Source organism: Hemicordylus capensis, chromosome 5 (genome assembly GCF_027244095.1).
Source record: "Hemicordylus capensis ecotype Gifberg chromosome 5, rHemCap1.1.pri, whole genome shotgun sequence".
In the NCBI taxonomy this organism is placed as follows: domain Eukaryota; kingdom Metazoa; phylum Chordata; class Lepidosauria; order Squamata; family Cordylidae; genus Hemicordylus; species Hemicordylus capensis.
Genome location: NC_069661.1, coordinates 150,062,517 through 150,085,330, shown reverse-complemented (window position 1 = coordinate 150,085,330; position 22,814 = coordinate 150,062,517). Strand labels below are relative to the sequence as shown.

At 40.4% G+C, this 22,814-nt stretch overlaps 1 protein-coding gene across 8 annotated transcripts in view; it reads left to right on the top strand.

The window, feature by feature from the left end:
• RELN (reelin) overlaps nucleotides 1–22,814 on the top strand; it is a 554,313-nt gene that overhangs the window by 504,564 nt on the left and 26,935 nt on the right. For all 8 annotated transcript variants that reach the window (XM_053252916.1, XM_053252914.1, XM_053252913.1 and 5 more), the window contains 10 exons: nucleotides 5,513–5,762; nucleotides 9,720–9,888; nucleotides 11,091–11,231; nucleotides 11,789–11,966; nucleotides 13,583–13,776; nucleotides 15,646–15,902; nucleotides 16,351–16,505; nucleotides 19,838–20,052; nucleotides 20,829–21,006; nucleotides 21,354–21,529. In XM_053252916.1, coding sequence (XP_053108891.1) covers nucleotides 5,513–5,762; nucleotides 9,720–9,888; nucleotides 11,091–11,231; nucleotides 11,789–11,966; nucleotides 13,583–13,776; nucleotides 15,646–15,902; nucleotides 16,351–16,505; nucleotides 19,838–20,052; nucleotides 20,829–21,006; nucleotides 21,354–21,529 — 1,913 coding nt within the window. The remainder of the gene's footprint in view (nucleotides 1–5,512; nucleotides 5,763–9,719; nucleotides 9,889–11,090; nucleotides 11,232–11,788; nucleotides 11,967–13,582; nucleotides 13,777–15,645; nucleotides 15,903–16,350; nucleotides 16,506–19,837; nucleotides 20,053–20,828; nucleotides 21,007–21,353; nucleotides 21,530–22,814) is intronic.

Genomic DNA, 22,814 nt, shown 5'->3' with positions numbered 1-22,814 from the left:
ATTTTCAGAGTATCTGGGAAAAGTCAAATTCTCCATTTATTTTTAAAACTTATGTAATAGTGATGCTACAGTGCATAGTAGAGAATTAGATAGGCACTTCTGTTTAGTTTTCCAAGTATACCTCCACATAGTATTTGGGTACTTCATGAGCTGCAGCATACTGTAGTATGCTGTAGTTTTCCAGCATTTTTTGGTCTGGCTATGTCCACTGCCATATAGTTTTTGAAATATTAAAAGATTAACAAGCTTGACTTGTATTTTTCAGCTGATATTATGGTAAAGTTATCTGAAAGATGCGTGTCAGGTGTTTGGACAGGGGGCGCAATTTCAGTGCTTGCCCTAGGCGCTATTGTCCCTAGATATGCCTCTGCATGGGAGACTGTCCAATGACCGTCAAAATGAACATTTTGACTTCCCCTTCCCTCTGAAGCCCACTGTGTGTCCCAAAAAGACGTCCCTGAGGGTTTCACTGCCCTTTGGAACATATTTTTCTGATGCACAAGGGGCTTCATAAGGTAGGAGTGATTGTCAAATACTGCTGCTTCCCCCATGCACAAAACGACACAGTGGTACTCTGGATCTTCAAATTTCAACAAATATTTATATACCATTTTTTAACAAAAGTGTTCAAAGTGGTTTACATAGAGAAATAACAAACAAACAAGATGGATCCCTGTCCCCAAAGGGCTCACAATCTAAAAAGAAATATAAGATAGACACCAGCAACAGTCACTGGAGGGGTACTGTGCTGCGGGTCGATAGGGCCAGTTGCTCTCCCCCTGCTAAATAAAGAGAATCGCCATGTTTAAAAAGTGCCTCTTTGCCTAGTTAGCAGGGGTTAACTAGGCAAAGAGTTAATCCTGGCACTGCTGCTTGAGCACAGTGCTAGTCAGGATTTCAGCCCCTGTTAAGAAACTTATCAAGATGTGTGTTTGTGTGTGTGTGTGAATAAAAATCCAAAAACCTTCAACCTGAATACATTATTTTAAGCAAATGCACAGGAGAAATATGCAGGAGAAAGCCCACTGGCTAAGGAGAAAGCCCACCAGCTGTGGCTTTCTCCACATCTGAGCAGCTGTTTGGGTCCAATCTGACCCTTGTGATCTTTTGCAAGAAGTAACTGTCCTCACATTCCTTAAAAAGTTTGCAATATGCCCGAGGAAAGAAGAAGAGGCTGCTGGCAACCTGGGTGCTGTTGGGAATTCTCTCTGGTAAGAGAATCCCTTTCTCATTATAGCAGAGTGCACAGAGGCACAACACAGCGGAATTTGGTTAGGCATGCGTGTATGCTGAGAGTAAAGTAACTTGGAGCCAGTTCATAATTACAAATCAATATATATGGCATTTATTAAAGAACTCCATTCTAGATAGGAAAGTGAGGAGTTAGGATCTCTAATCTAGCTAGCTAGCTGGATGCAGATGGATTCTGGGACGGTGCAGGGGAGAGGAGCTTGCATGTTGCAAGGTAGAAGGAACAGGAAGAGAAGGGAAGGAGGGAGTGCAAAACAGGAAGGAAGGAAGTTAGTCCCTAAGAGTAGCAATCTACATTCCAAAGGGATAGTGTCAGAGCAGTAGAGAAGGGATGACCAATGTCTTGACCCTCTAGCCCTCTGACTCACTAGTCTGCCCTCCTATGTCACTGAGACAAGAGACAGTGCAAAGTCCTTCACTTCCAACAGGTGCCACAGGTAAGCATGATGATCACCAGTCATGATGTTTATGGCACTGTCCCCCTCCAGACAAACAGTGCTGTAAGCATGGCTGTTGCGTGCAGGGAGGATGAGTGACAGCAGGGGGCAGAACGTCCTCCCTGCTTCCCCACTCATGAGCAGTGCTCAGTTATGATTCATAAAGTCTGAAGAGGGCTAGTGACAGCTGCTTTTGTTGGAGTTGCAGCTCCAGTTGCATCGTCTGTTTGCACCTTTTGTCCTAGTTCCCACTAGCAACATTAGGAATACAGATAGTAAGCAGGGGTCTCACTCTTTGTCTTCCGCCCCCATTTCTGGCATCTCTTTGCTCTGTCTTCTGATTGGTACACCCAATTGGTATTGTTATTACCCCCCCGCGCCCATGTCAGGTGGAGTCAGAAAGGGAAAGGAGGAGAAGAAAATGGAGTTGTTGCTGAATAAACTCTTAGTTAAATCTATATAAGATGACTTTGTGTTTGTGAGGGAAGCAGCTATAACAATTGCCAATGAGATTTTGAACCAGCTAAGAGTGTGAGCCTGCAAAGCTTGTGAATGTTCCTGCAACTTTGCTTCATTGCATTACTGGGCCTGCACTGCTTTCTGCTGTTACTGCTGCTGATTGTTTCTCTAGTTTCCTGTCCTGCACAATCCCTGAAGGTACTTTCCCCTTATCAATCCTAGACTCCGTTGTTCCCTGGATGCCCACCATAGCATGCAGAGGCATATCTAGGGACAATAGCGCCTAGGGCAAGCACTGAAATTGCGCCCCCTGTCCAGACATCTGACACCCATCTTTCAGATAACTTTACCATAATATCAGCTGAAAAATACAAGTCAAGCTTGTTAATCTTTTAATATTTCAAAAACTATATGGCAGTGGACATAGCCAGACCAAAAAATGCTGGAAAACTACAAATTTCAGTATGCTGCAGCTCATGAAATACCCAAATACTATGTGGAGGTATACTTGGAAAACTAAACAGAAGTGCCTATCTAATTCTCTACTATGCACTGTAGCATCACTATTACATAAGTTTTAAAAATAAATGGAGAATTTGACTTTTCCCAGATACTCTGAAAATAATTAAAGGATATGCAGAGTAAACTGCGTCACTGCTTGGAATATATTCTAGTATTTCAGACAGTTAAAATGAGAGAAAGAGAGCAGGAAACTCCCAATGGGCCTTAAAACTAAGCATTTCACACTGATTCAAAGACAAACTCACCATTAATAGCCATATTATTAAGACATCATATTTAACTCACTTATCACAAGAAGCAAAGTAAGAGCAAATGAATACAATCCTAGCTCATAAGCTTCAGCTCAGTATTCACAAGCCCTGATTCTCTGTACATAGTGCCAATCTGAATATGTGTACAGTGACTTATATTATATTAGTTTTTTTAAAAAAAAATTCACCTGTAGCCCCTTCGAGGGGCTTCCTAAAGGCCATGAAGGGGTCTGCAAAGGTTCCCCTCCCCCTCTGGCCTCTAGGGCCTCGCAGGGACCATTTGAGCATGTGCGGTGGCCATTTTTAAAAACATTTTAAAAATGGCTGAAAACAAAATGGCCTCCACGCATGCTCAAATGGCCTCTGCGAGGCCTGGCATGGCCTAGGGCCTCACAGAGGCCATTTGAACATGCACGGTGGCCATTTTTTTTTTGGTGGCCATTTTTTAATTTTTTTTATTTTAAAAAATGGCGCCCCCCCTTCAAGTGGCGCCCGGGGCACGTGCCCTGCCTGCCTCACCCTAGATATGCCCCTGTTACTAGTTAAGTGGCTCAGTTTGTGTAGTGCAAGAATAGTGCAAGAATCGGGATGGGACAGTGGCTTACCAAGCCACCTCAGGCAGCAGTGGAGCTTGGGCTGAGTCTACCCCCACCCCCACCGTACAGATGTGTACATCAAATAATTCCATCTTCCTTCCCTTTTCTCACATGCCTCCACTCCCTCCTTGCCATCTGTTGTGTTTCTTTTTAGATTATGAGCTCTTTCGGGACAGGGAACCATCTTCTCAAACCACTCTGAGAATTCTTTTTGTATAAGAGTTTTTGTATATAAGTATTCTTTTTATCTGTAAGTGTTTGAAATAAATACATAATTCCACCCCAGCCCCAAGCACTGGATCAGTAACATAACTGGTCTTTGCTTCTCAATGGCATACATCTTAAATTATGGTGAGTGGGACCCTGGCTGCATCATCAGCTCTCTAGCTGGTGAGCCCATCAGCTCCTCAAGGGTGCCTCCTTGTACCAGACCCCAAAGTTATTGGTTTGGATAAGCCTCCCTTCTCTAGTCTAATATTTTAAGATGCTCACTAGGTATGCTATTTTCCCTGCCCCCTACAACCTGTGTTATACTCACCAATCTGATTTAAACTTTTATTCATTCGTTCATTCATGCATTTAAATACATATATTCTGTACATTCTTTTGAAACAGTGGGACATTCAAAGTGTCTAAAAAGTAAATGCAAAAACAGTGGCCAATATCCTGACTAATGGTGCACTTGCAGAATAACACTGTGCAAGCTCAGGGGCATTGTACAAGTGAATTCTGCTATGTCAGGAGCTTGTGTTTGAGACTAATGTTCCGCTAGTGCAATGCTGTTATGCTAGCTTTAGGAGTAGCACAAGGATGTTGCCCAAATAAAGGAATGTCAGTCAAGACTAGGCCTTGCTCTAGCAGAAGATATTGACCATTTGCATATCATTCATTGCACATCATTGCTCAAGACTGTTCCGCATCATTGTTGCACAGCATTGTTTCTCAAAACTGTACCTGCATACAGATTGGTAGCTGTGTACACTGTATACAGGTCATACACATGTCAAACATAAAATCTTGAATAGGGCTCTCATCTGAATCTGTATGTGTGCTATGTAAGAATGGTGAATGTCTTCAATATGGTATTTGAGATGTTTCACTACACTTTGAGTCGCCATTGTTCACTCATCTGTGTGCTCTGCCACATGTATCATGCCAGACAGTGGTGGAGGGAGGCTGGTGGCAGCCCATGTTCAGCCACCGCCATGGCCCCCTGGCCCCGCCCCTGCATCTGACATCGGACACAGGGGCCCAGCTAGCCACACACACCCCACATCTGATGCCAGAATACGGGGCATGGTCTCCCTCCCAAACGGGGCCGTGTGGCCCCATTTGGGAGGGAGATTGGCCCCATTGTTTGGCCAGTGAGGCCAGAGGGTCACTTTGGCCGTGCTGCCAATGCAGCATGGGATAATTTCAGTTCCAAACGGGGCTGCCCGGGTTCTTTGAACCCATTCGCCCAATGGTGGCTCAGCTCCTGATGCCAGATTAAAAACTTCTAAACACTCTGTTACCTTTTGGTTAGTCCCTCAGATAGTTACCTCAATTAGTTCCCTGCTAACAAAGTCCCCCCGGTAACAAAGAGGCAGCTTTTTAAAGAGGTGATTCTCTTTATTTAGCAGGGGGAGAGCAAGTGGTCCTACCCATCCCCAGTACAGCATCCCTACAGTGGCTGTTGCTGGTGTCTATCTTACGTTTCTTTTTTAGATTGTGAGCCCTTTGGGGACAGGGGGCCATTTTATTTATTTATTTATATCTATGTAAATCGCTTCAGGAACTTTTGTTGGAAAGCAGTATATAGATATTCATCGTCTTGAGGAAAATGAGAATCTGCACATACACTCTGTTTGGAATGACAAAAACCAGTCAGCAAAGACACAATAATCCTTGTGTGAACCAACCTTGACTTAGACATGCTTGTAAAAACTTGTCATTTCAACATCACATTCAACTTCCCTGCATGTAAAATAAGCACATTCTTATGGTTGTGTTTCAGATCCTTATTGGTGGAAACATTTCTGGCAACACAGTCTTGGAAGATGATTTCAGTACCCTGGATAGCAAGAAATGGCTGCTCCACCCAGGAGGAACAAAGATGCCAGTGTGTGGTTCTACTGGGGATGCCCTGGTCTTCATTGAGAAAGCTAGTACCCGCTATGTTGTAACCACTGACATTGCTGTCAATGAAGATTCTTTCCTGCAACTAGACTTTGCTGCTTCGTGCTCTGTCACTGATTCCTGCTATGGTAAGAGCTTCTCTGTCACATGCTTGTCATTCTTCTGTGGTGTCGTTGCTTATTGATCTTGATTCAACAGCATCCAGCATGGAATTTTTCCACCAGAGAAACATTATTTGCTTCAGCATTGTGTGCTTTAAATTTCCCCCTCTCTCATGTGCATGTATTGAAGATGGAACTTGTCAAAATATAATATCCTTGTCAAAATATAATAAATGTTAATTTACTCAGTAAATCAGGTTGATACGTCTAGCTACATACCTGCTTAGGAAGTCTCCCTGTTCATGAACACCTCTCAAACGGAACATGCCCAAGTGGAAGCATAGTGTCCTTAAAAAGTTAAGGCATGACGTGGCAAAAGGATTCTTATGGCAACATTGCCCAGTCTAGGATTGTTAATGCTTCTGTAAAAACAAACCAAGAAATTGGCACAGTGTACAGCAGGCACTGGGTAGTTTATTGTTTCAGGTGTGCTGAATGAACAGGCCAAGGCCATACCCTATTGTTCTTGTTTTCTTGTATCCAAACCCAAAGCATAGGCCACACACTAATGCACAAAACCTTTCCCATTCACTTCAATGGTACACATGTCAACCCTCCATCTAAATGAACTAGGAAATCTTTACTGATGGGGGAACTATATGCTTCCACACACTCACTAGCAGCTGCTGGTCTGAGATGACATTCTTTACTCTGAGTAGTACAAATCTAGGACAAGGCAACTTGATGTTTCCAGCATAAAACCTCCTGTTCTGAAATTGGTTCCACATCATTTTTCATTTTACGGTTTGTCATGCTTTAAACAGTTATGGCTCTTGAAACCTCAGACACCAAAATCCTGCTTTAGACTTTGCTTGCACCTGTATACATTAGGAATATGTTATATTGGCACAGAGCCGATGTAAGTTAGGCCAGAGGAGATTTTGATAATGTATGTCAACTAACTGCAGGCAATTATGTCAGAATAGCTGTATTTTTAAAAAATGAAAATGAGGCTTTTTAAAAATCCCTAAAATAGATTAAGCAATGTTCATATAAGCATGGAAATTAACTACTAGCCCAAAATATAATCATTACACTTCATTATTTAGCCCAAAACATAATCATTACAATTTTGGAGTTGCAGTTAATGCTAAGAATACTGTAATGGATCTGTTAGTCACTTACAAGTAAGGGTTTTTTTTTTCTCCTTTTTGTTTTGTCTGCATCATTAACCAAGCATTATTTTAACTTGAAGTTTCATTAAGCAGGACAGTCAGCATCAGCATCTGATTTTGAGAGGGTATTATGTTGATAATAAGGACATCATGTAAAAAAGGTTTATACCTACGTATAGAAAGTTACCAAGTATCCTTTATAATCTTATACAGCCAATTGGTTTGCAACTTAGATTAATACAGTTGTATTGTAAAGCTTCCTATACAGCTACAATGTTCAGCAAAAATGTGTTTAATTAAATATTAGATACTATATTAATTAAGAACTGAAAAGCTTGATTAGTTTGGGTGGCCCCAAAGCCTGCTTTCTTTTTTAACAGTTAATATGACCTGGTTCACTCATTCATGTTCATCACTTTGTGACTGGAACATCAAGTGATGACTTGCATGCATACAAGAGTTCTCACAGAATATTAATATCACCCAATGTCACCATAATTTTCAAAGAAGCTAGTCCATACAATCAGCTGTCAGTCATCACATACTGAGTAATCAGCTGATGAGAAATCAAGGTAAGTATTTTGTGTGAATTAGGCTCTAGTACAATTAGATTCTTCAAGTAAAATTTACAAGCAGGCATGTGTAGAGGAATCTTTTTGTTGCCTGTTTTTGCACTCGTATGTCATCACCATCACATATGTTTCACTTATTATCATAGGATTATAGTAATCCTTATGTCAGGGGGTGGCATCCTGCAAGAGCAGGTCAGGCCTTAGAGGGAGAGCAGTCAATCGAAGTTCATCTGGCCCCACTGCACTGGCTGGAAGGAAGAGACAGGCAGGAGACCAGGTGCAGCCTGGCCTGGGACCTGCCGCAGCAAAGTGTGTCAAGGCCAGAAATCCCGAATGATTCTTGCATGACTTTCCCAGCCTCTCAAGAAATGGTGGAATGTTCTCGCAAAGCTGTTAGCAGTGCAGTGGGCTTTGCAGGGCCAGTCAGAGCACTGCTGAGGAGGGCCTGCAGGGATTGGTGGTGGCAGGCAAAGAGTCTAACCAAGTGACAGCATCCCAGAGGAAGAGACGGGTGCTCGAGAATCCCCTCTCCTCTCTGTCTGAGGCACTTGTGGGGAAGGCAACATTGACAACTTACCATGTATATTTTGTGCATTTGTTTCAAATGGCACATCCATATACATTAATGCAGCAATCCTGGTTAACAGCCCAGTAAAGTTGGTCAGTATTATTAACCCCATATTGTAGATATTGGGGAGGCCTGAAGCTGAAATAGTAGTGACTTGCCTAAGGCTACCTTTTAGCTAGTGCCTGAGAGGACATATGAACCAGGGATATGTCAGCTTAACAAATTTTTGTTTGTTTGTTTGTTTGTTTGTTGTTAAATTTATATACCACCTTTCATTAAAACAATCTCAAAGTGGTTCACACAAAAATTAAAACAAGACTATAAAAAGATACACAATTACAATCTCAAGGTGGTTCACACAAAAATTAAAACAAGACTATAAAAATACACAATTAAAATATTAAGCTAAAATATAAAAACACAGATCTGATTAAAAATATTTAAAATACAAGCATAAGATAAGTGCAAAATTACACCTTTAGCCATAACACTACACCAGTTCTCAATAATAGCACATCCTTCAATATATGCCAGCTTTCTATCCACATCAATGTCATTTCAGCACTGCTGCACAATCTTCATAAACTTCTAAAGGATTCCAATACACCGAGCAGTGCTCAGTGAAGTGTGTGCTTTATTTCTTGCCTAAAGTGCCTCCAGCTTCCTTACCTTCAGCTGGATCCTAAGATAGAGGGAAGGAAATGTCCATGGAGGACACATACCCTCAGGTGTGCATCCACCAAGCTCAGTTTACAACCTCTCCCAGGATCCTTTCAGCTGCAAGGTGGAGTTCCTCTTTGGAGTTTAAACACTGTGGAGAATTGTATTGACTGAGGGGCTGGTGGGCAAGAGGAGTCACTCCAGGTGGCAGCTGCCTCTCAAGTTCCCAGTTGCCACTTGGGTCCTCATGCTGGCTTGCTCCACAGAACAACTTGTGAGAGGGAAGTCCACAAGGCAGCAGCCAATCATTGAAGCTGAGAGGAGAATGGACCTCCTACACCTTAAAGGAATATGGGAGCGGGATTGGTCTTCCTGCAGGGTCTTTAAGAAACAGCTGAAGACCCATCTTTTTAGAGAGGCATTTTAAATATATCTGCAGCTCATAACTGGCAGGTTTTGGGGGGGGGGGGTTAAACACTTTAAAACCATTTAACTTGCAACTTTTAAATTTGGTTTTAATGGGTTCCTGCTCTTGGGTTCCTGCTCTTGGTCTTGTTTTATATTATATTATTTGTTTTATTAATTTTGTAAGCCACTCCAAGCAGTATTGTACTGGAAGGGCAGGGTATAAATACTTTAAATTAAATTAAATTAAATTAAATTAAATTAATGGTATTCTAGTTCAACTCGCCACCACCGTTATGAACTAGACCCAGCAAATGGGACTGAACTGCAAATGAATCTGAACTGCATTACTTTCAATGGAAATTGCATTTGGATGCACAACTGCACATCTGAGTGCACATTCTTCTGAAAATTATGCAGTGCAAATAGTCCAAGAGATTATTTATTGCCGAGAGATCATTTATATGTTTATTTGTATATAAACCATGAATATGTTTTACATGTAACATTCTAATGCAAGAGTATTATCATTGAGCTTTAGGGTTTGATCATATGAACCAGAATAATGTTTGCACTAATTTTAATGTATTTCAACAATGTTTAGCTATTGAGCTGGAGTATTCAGTTGACCTTGGTCTGACATGGCACCCAGTAATGAGAGACTGCCTCCCCACTAACGTTGAATGCAGCAAATACCACCTCCAGAGGATTCTGGTGTCAGATACTTTCAACAAATGGACACGGATTTCTTTACCACTTCCTCCTTACACCAGGTAGATTACATTTACCATATCCTTAAAATATCTGACAGATCATATATATATATATATATATATATATATATATATATATATATGAATATGAATTTGAAATAAGGTGTTTACTTCCAGAGTGACTACATGTATCTTCAGGTATTCTGCAGAGGAACAAAGATTTTGGGGTTTTTTGTTTTTGTTTTTGTTTTTGTAGTTAGTGTTATTGTTTTTCTTAAGTTAGAAGCTGTTTCATGGTAGAAATGTTTTAATTTTAAAAAATTGTACTAGAAATCCACCCAGAGATGGAAGTTTGGAGCGGTCTACAAATTTGAATAATAAATAAAATTGGAAGCATTATTATTTTTATCTTTTGAACTATCTCTAAACAATGGGAACAATTGATTCGAAGTATGAGAGGCGTGATTAATTGGTTCATAGTACGAGAGACCTGAGAGGCCAGAGGAGGTTTTGTCCAACTGCTGTTCAATTAGGAACTAATGTTGGCAAAATTCCTGTAGCTTTATAATGGCATGAGGCAGCACACAGTTGTATTTCATCAGCAGTGTTCTGCTCATCTGCAGAGAAAGTGCACCATGTTAATCCTCAGTTTAAGAGACCCTTGAGCAATAGACATAAAATGTGATAATTAAACAGCTACTTCCTCCTCAGTACTCTTGTAGTTCCAGACTTGTGGAAACAGATATATTAAATCCTGTTTTATTATCAGTGTATGTTCCTCAGACAACACATATGGCACAATCAATTGGGGAGTTCTCCTGCACAAGCCCCATTTAAATTAATAGGAGCCATGCAAGAGCACTATGTGCTCCTGTGTAGTAAGCATTCATTTTAATGGAATTTGCATTGAAGAATATCTTGGTGGATTGTGACCTTCATGTTTAAATAAAGCCATTGTCAAATTAGTCTTAAATAGTAGATATACCCAACCCAAAGTCTTTCTTTTTTCTTCCAAAATATTCTGACCAAAGGTTTTCCTTCAGGTTTAAAAAATCTGCACTCTCTTTAACAGAGGTCTTTTTCACTTGGAGTACAAAAGTTACATGAAGTTTAATACTGCCATCTACTGTTAAAATGTTTAAAAAACCCAATAATTTAATTGGTTAGTAAATGGAGTTATCAGGAATAAAGATGAAATAGTCTTAATGCTCATACTGTGACTCTGGAAGTATTCATGTCATATTTCTTTGCTTTCCCCAAAGGTCTCAGGCAACCCGTTTCCGCTGGCACCAGCCAGCTCCATTTGACAAGCAGCAAACGTGGGCCATAGATAATGTCTATATTGGTGATGGCTGTATAGATATGTGCAGTGGCCATGGGAAGTGCACTCAGGGGAATTGCATGTAAGTGTTGCAGCCTTTTGTGGGGGACAGTGCGATGGTTGCCAGGTATTCCAAAGATCAGGCCCCTCAGATGGAGAGGGAGGAACCTGGGAGCGAAGGGGTGGTGCTTCATAGGTCGGTGGTGGAACACTTGATGAGGAGAGCACTAGCACTTGGCAGAGCAAGGGAAGAGAATGCTTATGCCTGTACTTCACTGAGAATTGAGGGGTAGAAAGTTTGGGACTTCCATCCAAGAATCACTGACTGCCCTAAAACTATTTGCATAGGTTTGCTGTACTGCTTTCATTAGCTAGATCTCTCTAAAACAGACTGAATAAAATGACTTTCAAATATTGAATCACTACTGCAGTGTATTATTAAATAGAATTAAGGTCATTCAGTGCAGCCATCATATAATTAGTATTCTTTGTTTAATGTTAAGTAAGAGAAAGGCACATGCAACTCCTCCAGGCCTGTTTATAAGCTCCTAATGCTATAGTTATAGTAAAACAGAATGACAAAGTCATTGCATAAAGAATATCTTTCCAGTTAAGTTATGTATTTGCCATTACTTACAGGTGTGATGAAAATTGGGGTGGACTATATTGTGATGAGCCAGAGGTACCTCTCCCCACTCAACTTAAAGACAACTTCAATCGTGCACCATCCAATCAGAACTGGTTAACAGTAAATGGTGGGAAACTTAGCACTGTCTGTGGAGCTGTGGCTTCCGGGATGGCTCTTCATTTTAGTGGGGTTAGTATTTTGGTCTTGTGCTTGCTGTTCACACCAGTAAGGCTCTGTTTATAATTCTGAAACACAACCCAAATAAAAACTTACAAAATAAATAGAGAGTTGAATCTCAGAATTAGAAATATCCTGGAATTAGAGAAAGTTTGTAAACTCTGCAGTGTTTCCTCATTTTCATGCATCATTAATTTAGGGGCAATTTAAACAGCTGTTGGGCATGTACTAGCCATGCGACTAACGTTTTGTAAAGCCAGCAGCATTAATATAATAATGTATAGGAATTATATAGTAAACATATATGATTTGGAAACTGGATCTGACCCTTTGTAGACATAAAATTCCCAACTGCGTACCTATAGTTAAGCAATCAGGAGCACATTGTGGGATCATGTGGTTCCTACCCCACACTCCCTCACTTCTTAAGCTCTTATTCTTAACCTCTAGCCTTAAATGTAATCAATGAGATGGTAGTGCTATTAGCCATGATTAAAGCGAACCACGGTCCCAAGATTTGAGACTAGCCTGGACCTCTGGATTCCAGGATTAATAATGCTTAGCTATAGCTACACCATCCAATGCATTGCATCTGCATTGGCCCAATGTGGTCATCAGAAAACTAAAGTACTTAGTTGCCTGCCTGGAACGTTGCAGATTCCAGTTCTATAACGATACCATGTTATTAATCTTTTTGTTGTTGTTATTTTGTGTGGTGTTGCTACCAGAGGCTTCAAACTAAAAGTTTGCAATCATGCCAGGCAAGGCAACAAAATTGAAATACACACAGTTCTTTGCATGAAATAGGCAATTTGGAATGTTTGGCATTTTTGCATATTTGATTCCTTTTGTCCATACAAACAATTAAATTTGCTTCATAAATGAAATACATTCTACACAGGCCCATTCCCACTCCACCCCCCAAAAAGTATCTAGTAGTACACACTATTCACTTCCACAAAAGTAATGTTAGAACTGCAACCGTTTGTGAACAAATAATGGTATATATTACAGCCCATATCAAAAAGACAACAATCAATGGGCAGTAATCAATGGGCAGGATCCAGGCTCAGTTAGTAATTATGAATTCCCATTGAAATCAATGAGACTTGTTAGGTATGACAAACTTGTAGTTGTGTAGTGTAGTCATTACTAACTTAGTCCAGATCCTGCCCAGTACTTTAGAGTTAGAGTTATTTGATCTAAATGTGTTAATTTTTTTGGTTTAGCTGTCTTTGCCTGAGATTAAAAAATAATAATACATGTACATAGGAAAGAACTCTGCATACAGCTAGGAATTGGTTTGCTTCTTTTCAGGAAACTGTTTCCAGTAGTAAACTACTGTTTCCAGTACTTTCTACCGCTGAAGAGGCAAGCCACTTTTCATGTAAATGAAAGCTTGACTCTTTAACATAAGGGATTGTTTTGGCAAAAGCAATAACCCCCGCCCCTTCTCTCCTCTGCATGAATATAATATGGAACATGGGCTTCACCTTTGAAAACCCATGCTTTTCCAAAAGGGGGGAAAAATTAAGTAATGTTGACTCCTGAAAACAAAACAAGCATTGTGGGTGGTTATTTTTTCCTCAGCCATCATAATAATATATTTCTTATTTTCTTTCCTTAAGGGATGCAGCCGTTTGCTGGTTACAGTGGATCTAAACTTAACTAATGCAGAATTCGTCCAGTTTTATTTCATGTACGGATGTCTGATAACTCCCAACAGTCGTAACCAAGGAGTTCTCCTTGAGTACTCTGTGAATGGTGGCATTACCTGGACGCTCTTAATGGAAATTTTTTATGATCAGTTCAGCAAACCTGGGTAATAAGTACATTCTTGTTGCTCATGCAGAATCTACGTTGTTCTCATGTAGAATCTGCGTTGACTATAAATTGCAAATTCTTCTTGCCTTACACTGACTGGACAGCTGTGAAGAATAGGTTTTGCTTCATGGCAGTTAGGACATTGATAATTCAAGTTAAGCATACATGGAAGACTTTACAGTAAATTTCCTACACAAGAATCAGAATAAGATATAACCAAGGAATGTATCTGACACCTGTCCATCCTGCTCTGTCTGCAATTTTAGGTCTCCACAGAATTGTTATTCCTTTAATAAGAGTATTTCTGATTCACATAGTTAATAAAGCAACAGATTCATATGCTAGCTGATAGGCAGACTGTGCTTTAAAGCACTTTTGTTCTGTTCAGTTCACTCTAATACACTATGAACAAAATCACAGTTTATTTATGTACTAGTAGGTGAGACCCAACACGGAGCGAGCAATGTCATTTTGCATAGATTACACTTATAGGAAAGTTCATAAATATATGTAACAGAATTTTTTAAAATTAATTTGCTTGCAAAAAGGAAGTAAAACAGTTTGAGATTTGCAAATTTAAACTTCAAAAATTATTCCTTTTATTGAATAATTACCATATATAGTAAATTGAATAATCATAAATTTGAATTTGAGAAAGATCTTTTGCTTCTCTTGGTCATGATGTCATTTCTGAATTATTGATCTGATTGAGTGTTAAGAATCTGTTGAGAACAATGACAGTTAAAATCTGATGATTATATTCAAAATTTATTCTAATTTTAAAAAACACCAAACCTTTCCCCCTGCATAGTCTGGTGTAAAAAGTAGTTCATTCCACTAATTTCAATGGCAGGATTGTGTATGCAAAATTTGGTATTTGTAAGTAATTGAGAAATATGACTTTCTCCCTAACACACTCTTCAAATATAAAATAGATTTTAAACATTTTTACCCTGCACGATCACATACTCTCAGGACAACTTACAACATTAGAAAAGATATAAAATGCAACACACAAAAAAGCAATCTAAAAAGTGTCGGTCAACAAAATTATGAATTATTTTTTAAAATGTGACTTAACTCTTCAGGAACTGTATATATATGCTAAAGGAATCTTAGTGGCTGCTGTACAGGCACTGTAGTGCATATAAATTTTCCGAACATTCTGATTTACACATCTTGATATTGTAAGAGCAAGAAGATCATTGTATCCTAGAGAACTGCTACTCAGCTAAAACCAGTTTTAAATGCTGTCATAAAGGAGTAAGTCCCATGACTAAACTCAGTGGGAATTCCTTACAAGTTAATTTGCACTGCATAGCACCACATATCTGGTTTTCATGCAACTATCATCTGATAATCTGATTGCTTGAATTATATACCCTTTATGATTGTGAAACCGAGGATTTACTATAATTTTGAAAGCCTTATTATCTTGTCAATGTTAATAATAACTGTAACTACATATACATAAAAATCCATTTACATAAGAATGAGATATGGAATGTGAATTCTAAAGAGCTTCTATGGGCTGTAGTGGTGGTGGGGGGGAGGTTTAAGCTGACCCTCAGCCCTGTGATGAATGCAAAATTGCTTTAATTTACCACACAGGTAGCATTGTCTTTATAGTTATAGCTAATTATCATCATAGCAATGTACACAAAATGGAATCTAACAGTAGCTTCTGTCTGGATAATTCTCATTCATTCTGCTCTGGTTCAGCAGGAAATGGAGCAGATCAAAAAACATGCCCCAGTGTTATTTAGAGAACCATTAAACATTAAACAATGTTCCAGATTCACTTCATTTTTAAAAAAAAAAAAGGTGTACAAGTTTTACATTATCTATTTTAATTGTTCCTCTTTAGCTTTGTAAATATTCTCCTTCCTCCTGATGCCAAAGACGTGGGAACCCGTTTCCGTTGGTGGCAGCCAAAACATGATGGTTTGGATCAGAGTGATTGGGCTATTGACAATGTGCTGATATCAGGGTCAGCTGATCAGAGGACAGTGATGTTGGACACTTTCAGCAGTGCACCATTGCCACAGCATGAACGTTCTCCCGCAGATGCAGGACCCATGGGAAGGATCGCTTTTGATATGTTCATGGAAGACAGGACAACAGGTAGGAGTTTACACAGATGAAAACCAGACAGAGGGTGCCAGTGTGTTTTTTTTCTGCAAGGCCCTTGTGATTTTAACAGCTGTGTGACAACCAGAAATTCAGCACATGAAGAGCTTTTCCCAACGTAAACAAGTAGTGACTAGAAAAGTTTCTTCTGTTGAATTTCCTCTAAACAAATAGTTATTAGATACCAGTTATTAAATACACAAGGGTGCTACCAAATAAAAGGTTGGCAACCTAGAACCAAGCATACTATAAAATCGATTCTATTGATGCTATTTTATTTTAAATATTAACACATTTAAAGGATTATTGCTTTAGAATGGGATGAGCCATTTGCGGATTCATGGTTTAATAATCCAATAATTCTATTCTATAACACCATCAGCAGTTTTAATTCTCAGATGTTTTAGTTTTAAAGTACTGATTTGAATATTATTTTCTTAAGTGAATGAACATTGGCTGTTCCATGATGACTGTTCAATTGAAAGATTCTGTGACTCTCCTGATGGCGTCATGATGTGTGGTAGCCATGATGGCAGAGAAGTTTATGCTGTCACTCATGATTTAACTCCTACAGAAAACTGGATCATGCAATTCAAGGTAAACGTTTTGCTTTCTAAAGCATCTAGATAGTTGTGTTAACACCCTTAACACCACAGAACCAATACACAGCTTTGCAGGGACAGAAGATGGTGTGAAATATGCCAATTTGAATGTCTGAGCCACTTATTTCTGCTCAATGAAATGGCAATTCTCAAATATCCTGATTAGGATTATCAATATTTCTGTTACAATCCTGCTATTCTGTTGTGTCATCAAGTTAAGAAATGTATCTCTCTTGCCATGTTTTTGGCTCTGCTGGTTGGTAGGAACAGTAAGTGATTCATTAAAAGGCACTGGGGTGTGTGCAGACTGTTCTCCACGGTTCAGTTTGAATTCAGACCAAATTTGGACCAACCCACTGGTCTGCGAACCAGTTCAGTCAAACTGACCAGCCAGACGGTTAGTTTGACCAAACCAGCTCCAACCAGTTTGCCAGTTCAAGCAGCTATTTGTATGTTAAAACTGCATGTAATAAAGGGGGTTAAAAGCTTAGGGCAGTGGTTGAGGGCAAGCAGCGCTGGGCGGGAAGGCAAGAGCAAGGCACCTTTAAGAGTAAATGCAAATGTGCTGGCAACTTACCAGTCTGGTAAGTCTGGTAAGTCTTGGAAACTGCAGCCCCAGCAGTGCTCCCCGCAGCAGCCTGGTAACCACAAAGGCTAGGTGAGTAAGTGACTGTCCGGTAGCCTGGCACTCAATAACTCAAAGTGCTCTCGCTGCCACCGCCCCATGCCGCCTGCCCTCACCAGCCACCCTAAGCTTTTTATCCCCTTTATTACAAGGAATATTTTATTTATTTATTTAACATATTTTTATACCGCCCAAAACTTACGTCTATTTTGCATGCAAATAGCTTGTCAAACCAGCAAACCTTTCCACCATGAACTGGGCCAGATTCCATTCCTTCTCAGACCAGTCAGCCATCGGCATGATTCGCAGCAAACCAGTTCACTATCAAACCGTTTGTGCACACCCCTAAAAGGCAGTAACAGCCCCAATAGGCTATTTTTAAATCTATAATGCACTTTAGAATCTAGCTGGAATTAGAACCACCTGTCAGAAAATTCATTTATTTACTGAAATTCAACTCCTGCTTTTTAACCATCTTGAAGGAAAGTCCCACATAGAATGTATTATAATAGTCCAATATAGAAGCAAGCAAAACACAAACAACAGTAGCAAGGTTTCTTCCAGCAGCAGGCATACCTGGTAACTCAACTGAAATTAGTAAAAATTCTCTTTATTTAGCAGGGGGAGAGTAACTGGCCCTATCCACCCCCAGCACAGTACTTCCAGTGACTGTTGCTGGTGTCTATCTTATGTTTCGTTTTAGAATGTGAGCCCTTTGGGGACAGGGAGCCTTCTTATTTATTTATTGTTTCTCTTTGTAAACCGCCCTGAGCTATTTTTGGAAAAGTGGTATAGAAATAGAAATCATCATCATCATCATGATGACTGTGGGCTCTGCAGGGGTGGAGGGAGGCCAGTGGCAGCCCAGGTCCCCCCTACCACTGCAGCCTGCTAGCCCCACCCCCTGCTAAGCCCGATCCCCTGCACCTGATGTCAGATGCAGTGGGGAGAGCTTGCTTGCAAACTGGGCCGCATGGCCCCATTTGCAAGCAAAATCTCCTGGCCAGTGCCACGTTCACAGCGCACTGGCCACACAGCGAACATGGCACTGGCTGGGGATTTTGCCACATGGCCCCATTTGCAAGCACAGCTACACCCCCAGTGCCTGACATCAGATGCAGGGGGCCTGGCTGGGGCGCAAGGCATGGCCCCTAAGGGGTGGCGGCCCGGGTTCTTGAAACCCATTCGCTCAATGTTGGCTCTGCCACTATTTGGATATCCAGAAGCAATGCTGGGTCCTATTACACCCAGGCTTAAATCTTGACTTTGTCCAAAACAAGCTAATTCCCAGCCAACTAAGCAACAGAACAACCCCGTCTTCACCAACATTGTCTTGTCTAAACTGAGCCTCAATTTATTAACATTCATCAACTCTGATTTCAAGCACTTGTTCAGGGAGAAAAAGCCTGGGTTAACTGCCACCCCCCAACACCACAGTGCAATCCTGATCCAAATTGCGTCTCCACATGGCTGCTATTTTAAAGTTGAATAAACAAAGTAGATGACATGTTTAATACCACACTAGTTTGGCTCTGTCAAGGATGTGCCCAAGGTTGGGACTGAGAGATTAATGTTTAAACATATAGATGTTAAAATAAACAATATGATGTTTGTGACCCTTTTGATTTGTTTCAAACCATTTATTTATTTATTTATTTATTTATTTATTTATTTATTTATTATGCTGATGCCACCAAATTAAATCCTAATTTGGGTTTCTAACAATAACTTTGGTATTGTTCCCAAGTGATATCGTGTGGTGAAGTAGATACAGTTGAACCAGGTTTAACATTCTAAACCAAAGAAAATAACCTTATTGTGGTATAATAGCTTCAGTGGTTTCTATTCTCTACAATATAGGGTCACATGTGTAATGGCTTCTTAAACAAAGTAGCAACCTTAATATTTACTTCCTAGTCAGTACACCACTTCTTATATTTTAATCTGGTATTCAGACCTCTGGTACTTATATAAGATTGTGTCAGTGTGTCAACAAAGGCTTTACTGAGGGGTCTAGGTAAAACAAGCTTCTTTAGACTTTCAGCACCTTTCCTGGGACACAACATCCCTGGCTGTATAACCTGTGTATTAAACCATACACTCCCAGAATTCACAAAGTGATAGTCAAGCTTGATTTGCAGAGGTATTCCCAGGTGTATACAACCTAGCCATCAATCTCCCAAGTCTACTCTCAGTCCTGCTCTAGTGACCCTAACTAGAGTTCCTCTCTCTAGTCCTAACCATCCCTATCTCTGGATCATCCAAGCCCTATTCGGTATAGACACTTGTTTACTCCATTCCATAACCCCTGCTTTAGGAATTCTCTCCAGAGTTTAAATTACCTTTGATTGACAGTCTGTACTAGCCAATCACGACATGCTCTAAGTGAAGTACACATTATGATAAACAGTGCTATGTGATATAATTATATAATTAATGGGGCTAGCACGATGGAAGCCTGATAACTGGACATGGTACTAGCTTTTATGTCAAGATTTATCTTCTTGTAAGATCAAGGTTTCTCTTCCTGATCTTCCATTGACTTGTACTAAAATCTTGGGCAAGCCTTTGTGTTCCTCAGATTTTCCTTTTTAAGAATGACAGACAATACTTTCTTATAAATTTAAAACAAAAGCTCAATATTATTTTTCTTGCAAACAAATATGTTTGAAACAAAAAGTATATCCTTTAACACATATTAGATTTCTGTTGGATGTAAAATGTCGGAAAAAGTTGCCCAGAACCAAGTGCATGTGCAGTATTCCACTGACTTTGGAGTAAGCTGGAGCTACCTAATACCCCAGTGCTTACCTGCTGATCCCAAATGTTCTGGGAGTGTTTCACAGCCATCTGTCTTCTTTCCAACAAAAGGATGGAAAAGGATAACTTACCCACTCCCTGAAAGCCTCGTGGGAAAGTAAGTATAACATTTCTATCCAAGCTACTGATATTAAATCAAGTTCAAAGTGACTTTTTCAGGCAGTTTCTTTCCCCAGTAGCATTAGCACTAAACAGGAGAGCGAGGAGAAGTAACTCATGGAACAGATACTTATCAAAACCAGGGCTTGATGCCACTCTGTCTTGTGCCACAGTGGTATGCCATGCATGCTGATGGATTGTGAGTGTCAGGTGCTCTGATTCAGTGCACCCATCATGTGCCTCTGTTCGGAAGTGCCCTTGACACACTTTTGATCTTCAAAGATATGCACTCTGGCTTTATTATATCACCCTAAATTCAGGCATGACTGGACAGGTCATGTTACTGGAACTCAAACTGGTTTGGGTAATCATGTATACCAGACATCATCATTATTTATATTAACATCTTAGAGTAGAACCAAAGTGCATATACATAAAATTATCTATAATTTTAACATTACAAGCATACTTGTTGTCAATACAGCTGAACTTGCATTATTATGCTTATGAAGCCTCTAATGCTTCATGATGTTTTAAGTTATTTTACTGTTGTTATGAGTCATATTGTGCCCCTCAATAGGTAGAAATATACTATATAATTTTCATAAATAAAATACATTTGAAGAATCATTAATTTTAATTAAGAAATGTGTTTCAACTTGTCATATCTTCTGTTCCAAAACACGTCCTGTTTTACATTTTATATACTATAATTTGTGTAATTATCTATGCTTATCTGCTTATTTTCTTTCTTCTCTCTCTCTCTTAACACAGTCCTGTGCGATTTAGATTCTATCAGAAATACTCTGATATGCAGTGGGGCATTGACAATTTCTATCTAGGACCTGGTTGTATAGATAACTGTAGAGGCCATGGAGACTGTCTGAAAGAACAATGCATCTGTGATCCAGGTTTCTCTGGTCCTAACTGCTATTTGACTCAGACTTTGAAGGTAATCTATATTGGTGCAGACTGCACTGAAAATATGAATAACAGAAATATATTTTGAAATTGGGTTTTTTAGCATACACCTCAGCTAGAATTTAGACATGCAAAATGTGAACACAAAGAAGGATTTTGGAAATCTTTGTAGTCATCTGTATGTGTTTAATTCATTATGAAAGCAAATTAGATTATTCCAACAAATAAATGTCAAGGGCCATTCCAAAGGCTAGAGGCCCTTGACACAATATCAAAAAAAAGTCATATTTTCCTAAGCTACTTGTTTAAATAAGAGTGGTGGTGGTAGTGAATTAATGTTCAGATTCTTTAAAGTTGCAATGTGTGTTGTTTTAACAGACTTTCCTGAAGGAGCGCTTTGACAATGAAGAAATTAGACCAGATTTATGGAAGTCCCTGGAAGGAGGCACTGCTTGCATGGAGTGTGGAATTCTAGCAGAAGATACAGCTCTGTATTTTGGAGGCACTACAGTGAGACAGGCTGTCACTCAAGACTTGGATTTGCGGGGTGCAAAGTATGTCAGGTTACTCAGTAGAGCTGGATATTGTGAATATATTTTAATCAAGTTTATCATTAAATAATGGCAAAGCAATAGACTAGATGGTTGTGAAAATATATAATGGTATCATATAGGGATTTGTAATAGGATTGAATCCAAACTAGTTCAAAGTTGAACCGCTTCGGTTTGACAGCACAATGTCGAGCCGAAACACACACACACACACACACACACACCATTTTGGCTCATCATCGGACCGAAACACACACACCCCGGTGTTGGAGGGGTCTGAATATTTTTTAAATTAAAATTATTTGTACTTACCTCCTCTAGGGGGCTTCTCTGAGGCTGCGGGGGAGGGGGTTCCACAGAGGTTCCCCCTCCGCCCGCTGTACTCCATTTTGCTAAAAATTGCCCAGTTCAGTTGATCTTTGGCCCTTTCTGGCCACACAGGGCCCATTGCGCATGCTTGTTGGCCTCCAAAATGTCTGCTATGATGGGGAAAAGGCCTGGAAAGGGCCAAAGATCACCTGAACTTGGTGCTTTTTAGCAAAATGGAGGCCTGTGTGTGGAGTGGGAACCTCCGTGCCCCCCCACAGCCTCAAAGAAGCCCTCCGGGGGGGCTAAGTACAAATATAGATAGATAGATAGATAGATAGATATTCATGAACTCCCCCCAAGCCAAACCACAGTGATGGGGCTCGAGGGGGGCAAAAATGAACTAGCCCGTCTGGTTCGAGGCCAGTTTGGACTCGAACCAGGCCAACTGGTTTTGTGCACACCCCCTTGTATCATATATGAGCCCTTTATCCTGAAGTCATCCATTCTGAATCAACACAGTAAGGAAGACAGTAAGACTATCCACATGAGCAGCCCTACCTGAACTTTCGCAGCCCTACGAAGGGCTGAAGTGCTGGCATAAGGCCAATCCTTGCACTTCCCCACCATGTAGCCTGAGGTTTTTACTCGGGCTTTTACCCAGGTAGAAGGGCATGGGCATGCCCTCCCTGGGTCCCCAGTTGTGTGTTTTGGTTGGCAGACAGCCTGAGCACACACAGAGCCCGGCAGAAAGAGCCCCCGGCTGAGGGGGACTCCCTTAACACACCACACTCATCACACGGTGTATTTTAGGATGCGGGAGGCTGCAACCTGCTTTCCTTCCACGCCACTCTTGGCGCCACCATGCACTAATCGTGTGGGTGTGTGGCACTGCTAAGCCCGAGAGTGGCATGGATCATGCGGGGGAAGGCATAACAGGCCTTGCCTCCCCCCTGCCCACCCCTCCTGGCTAGGTAAGCCA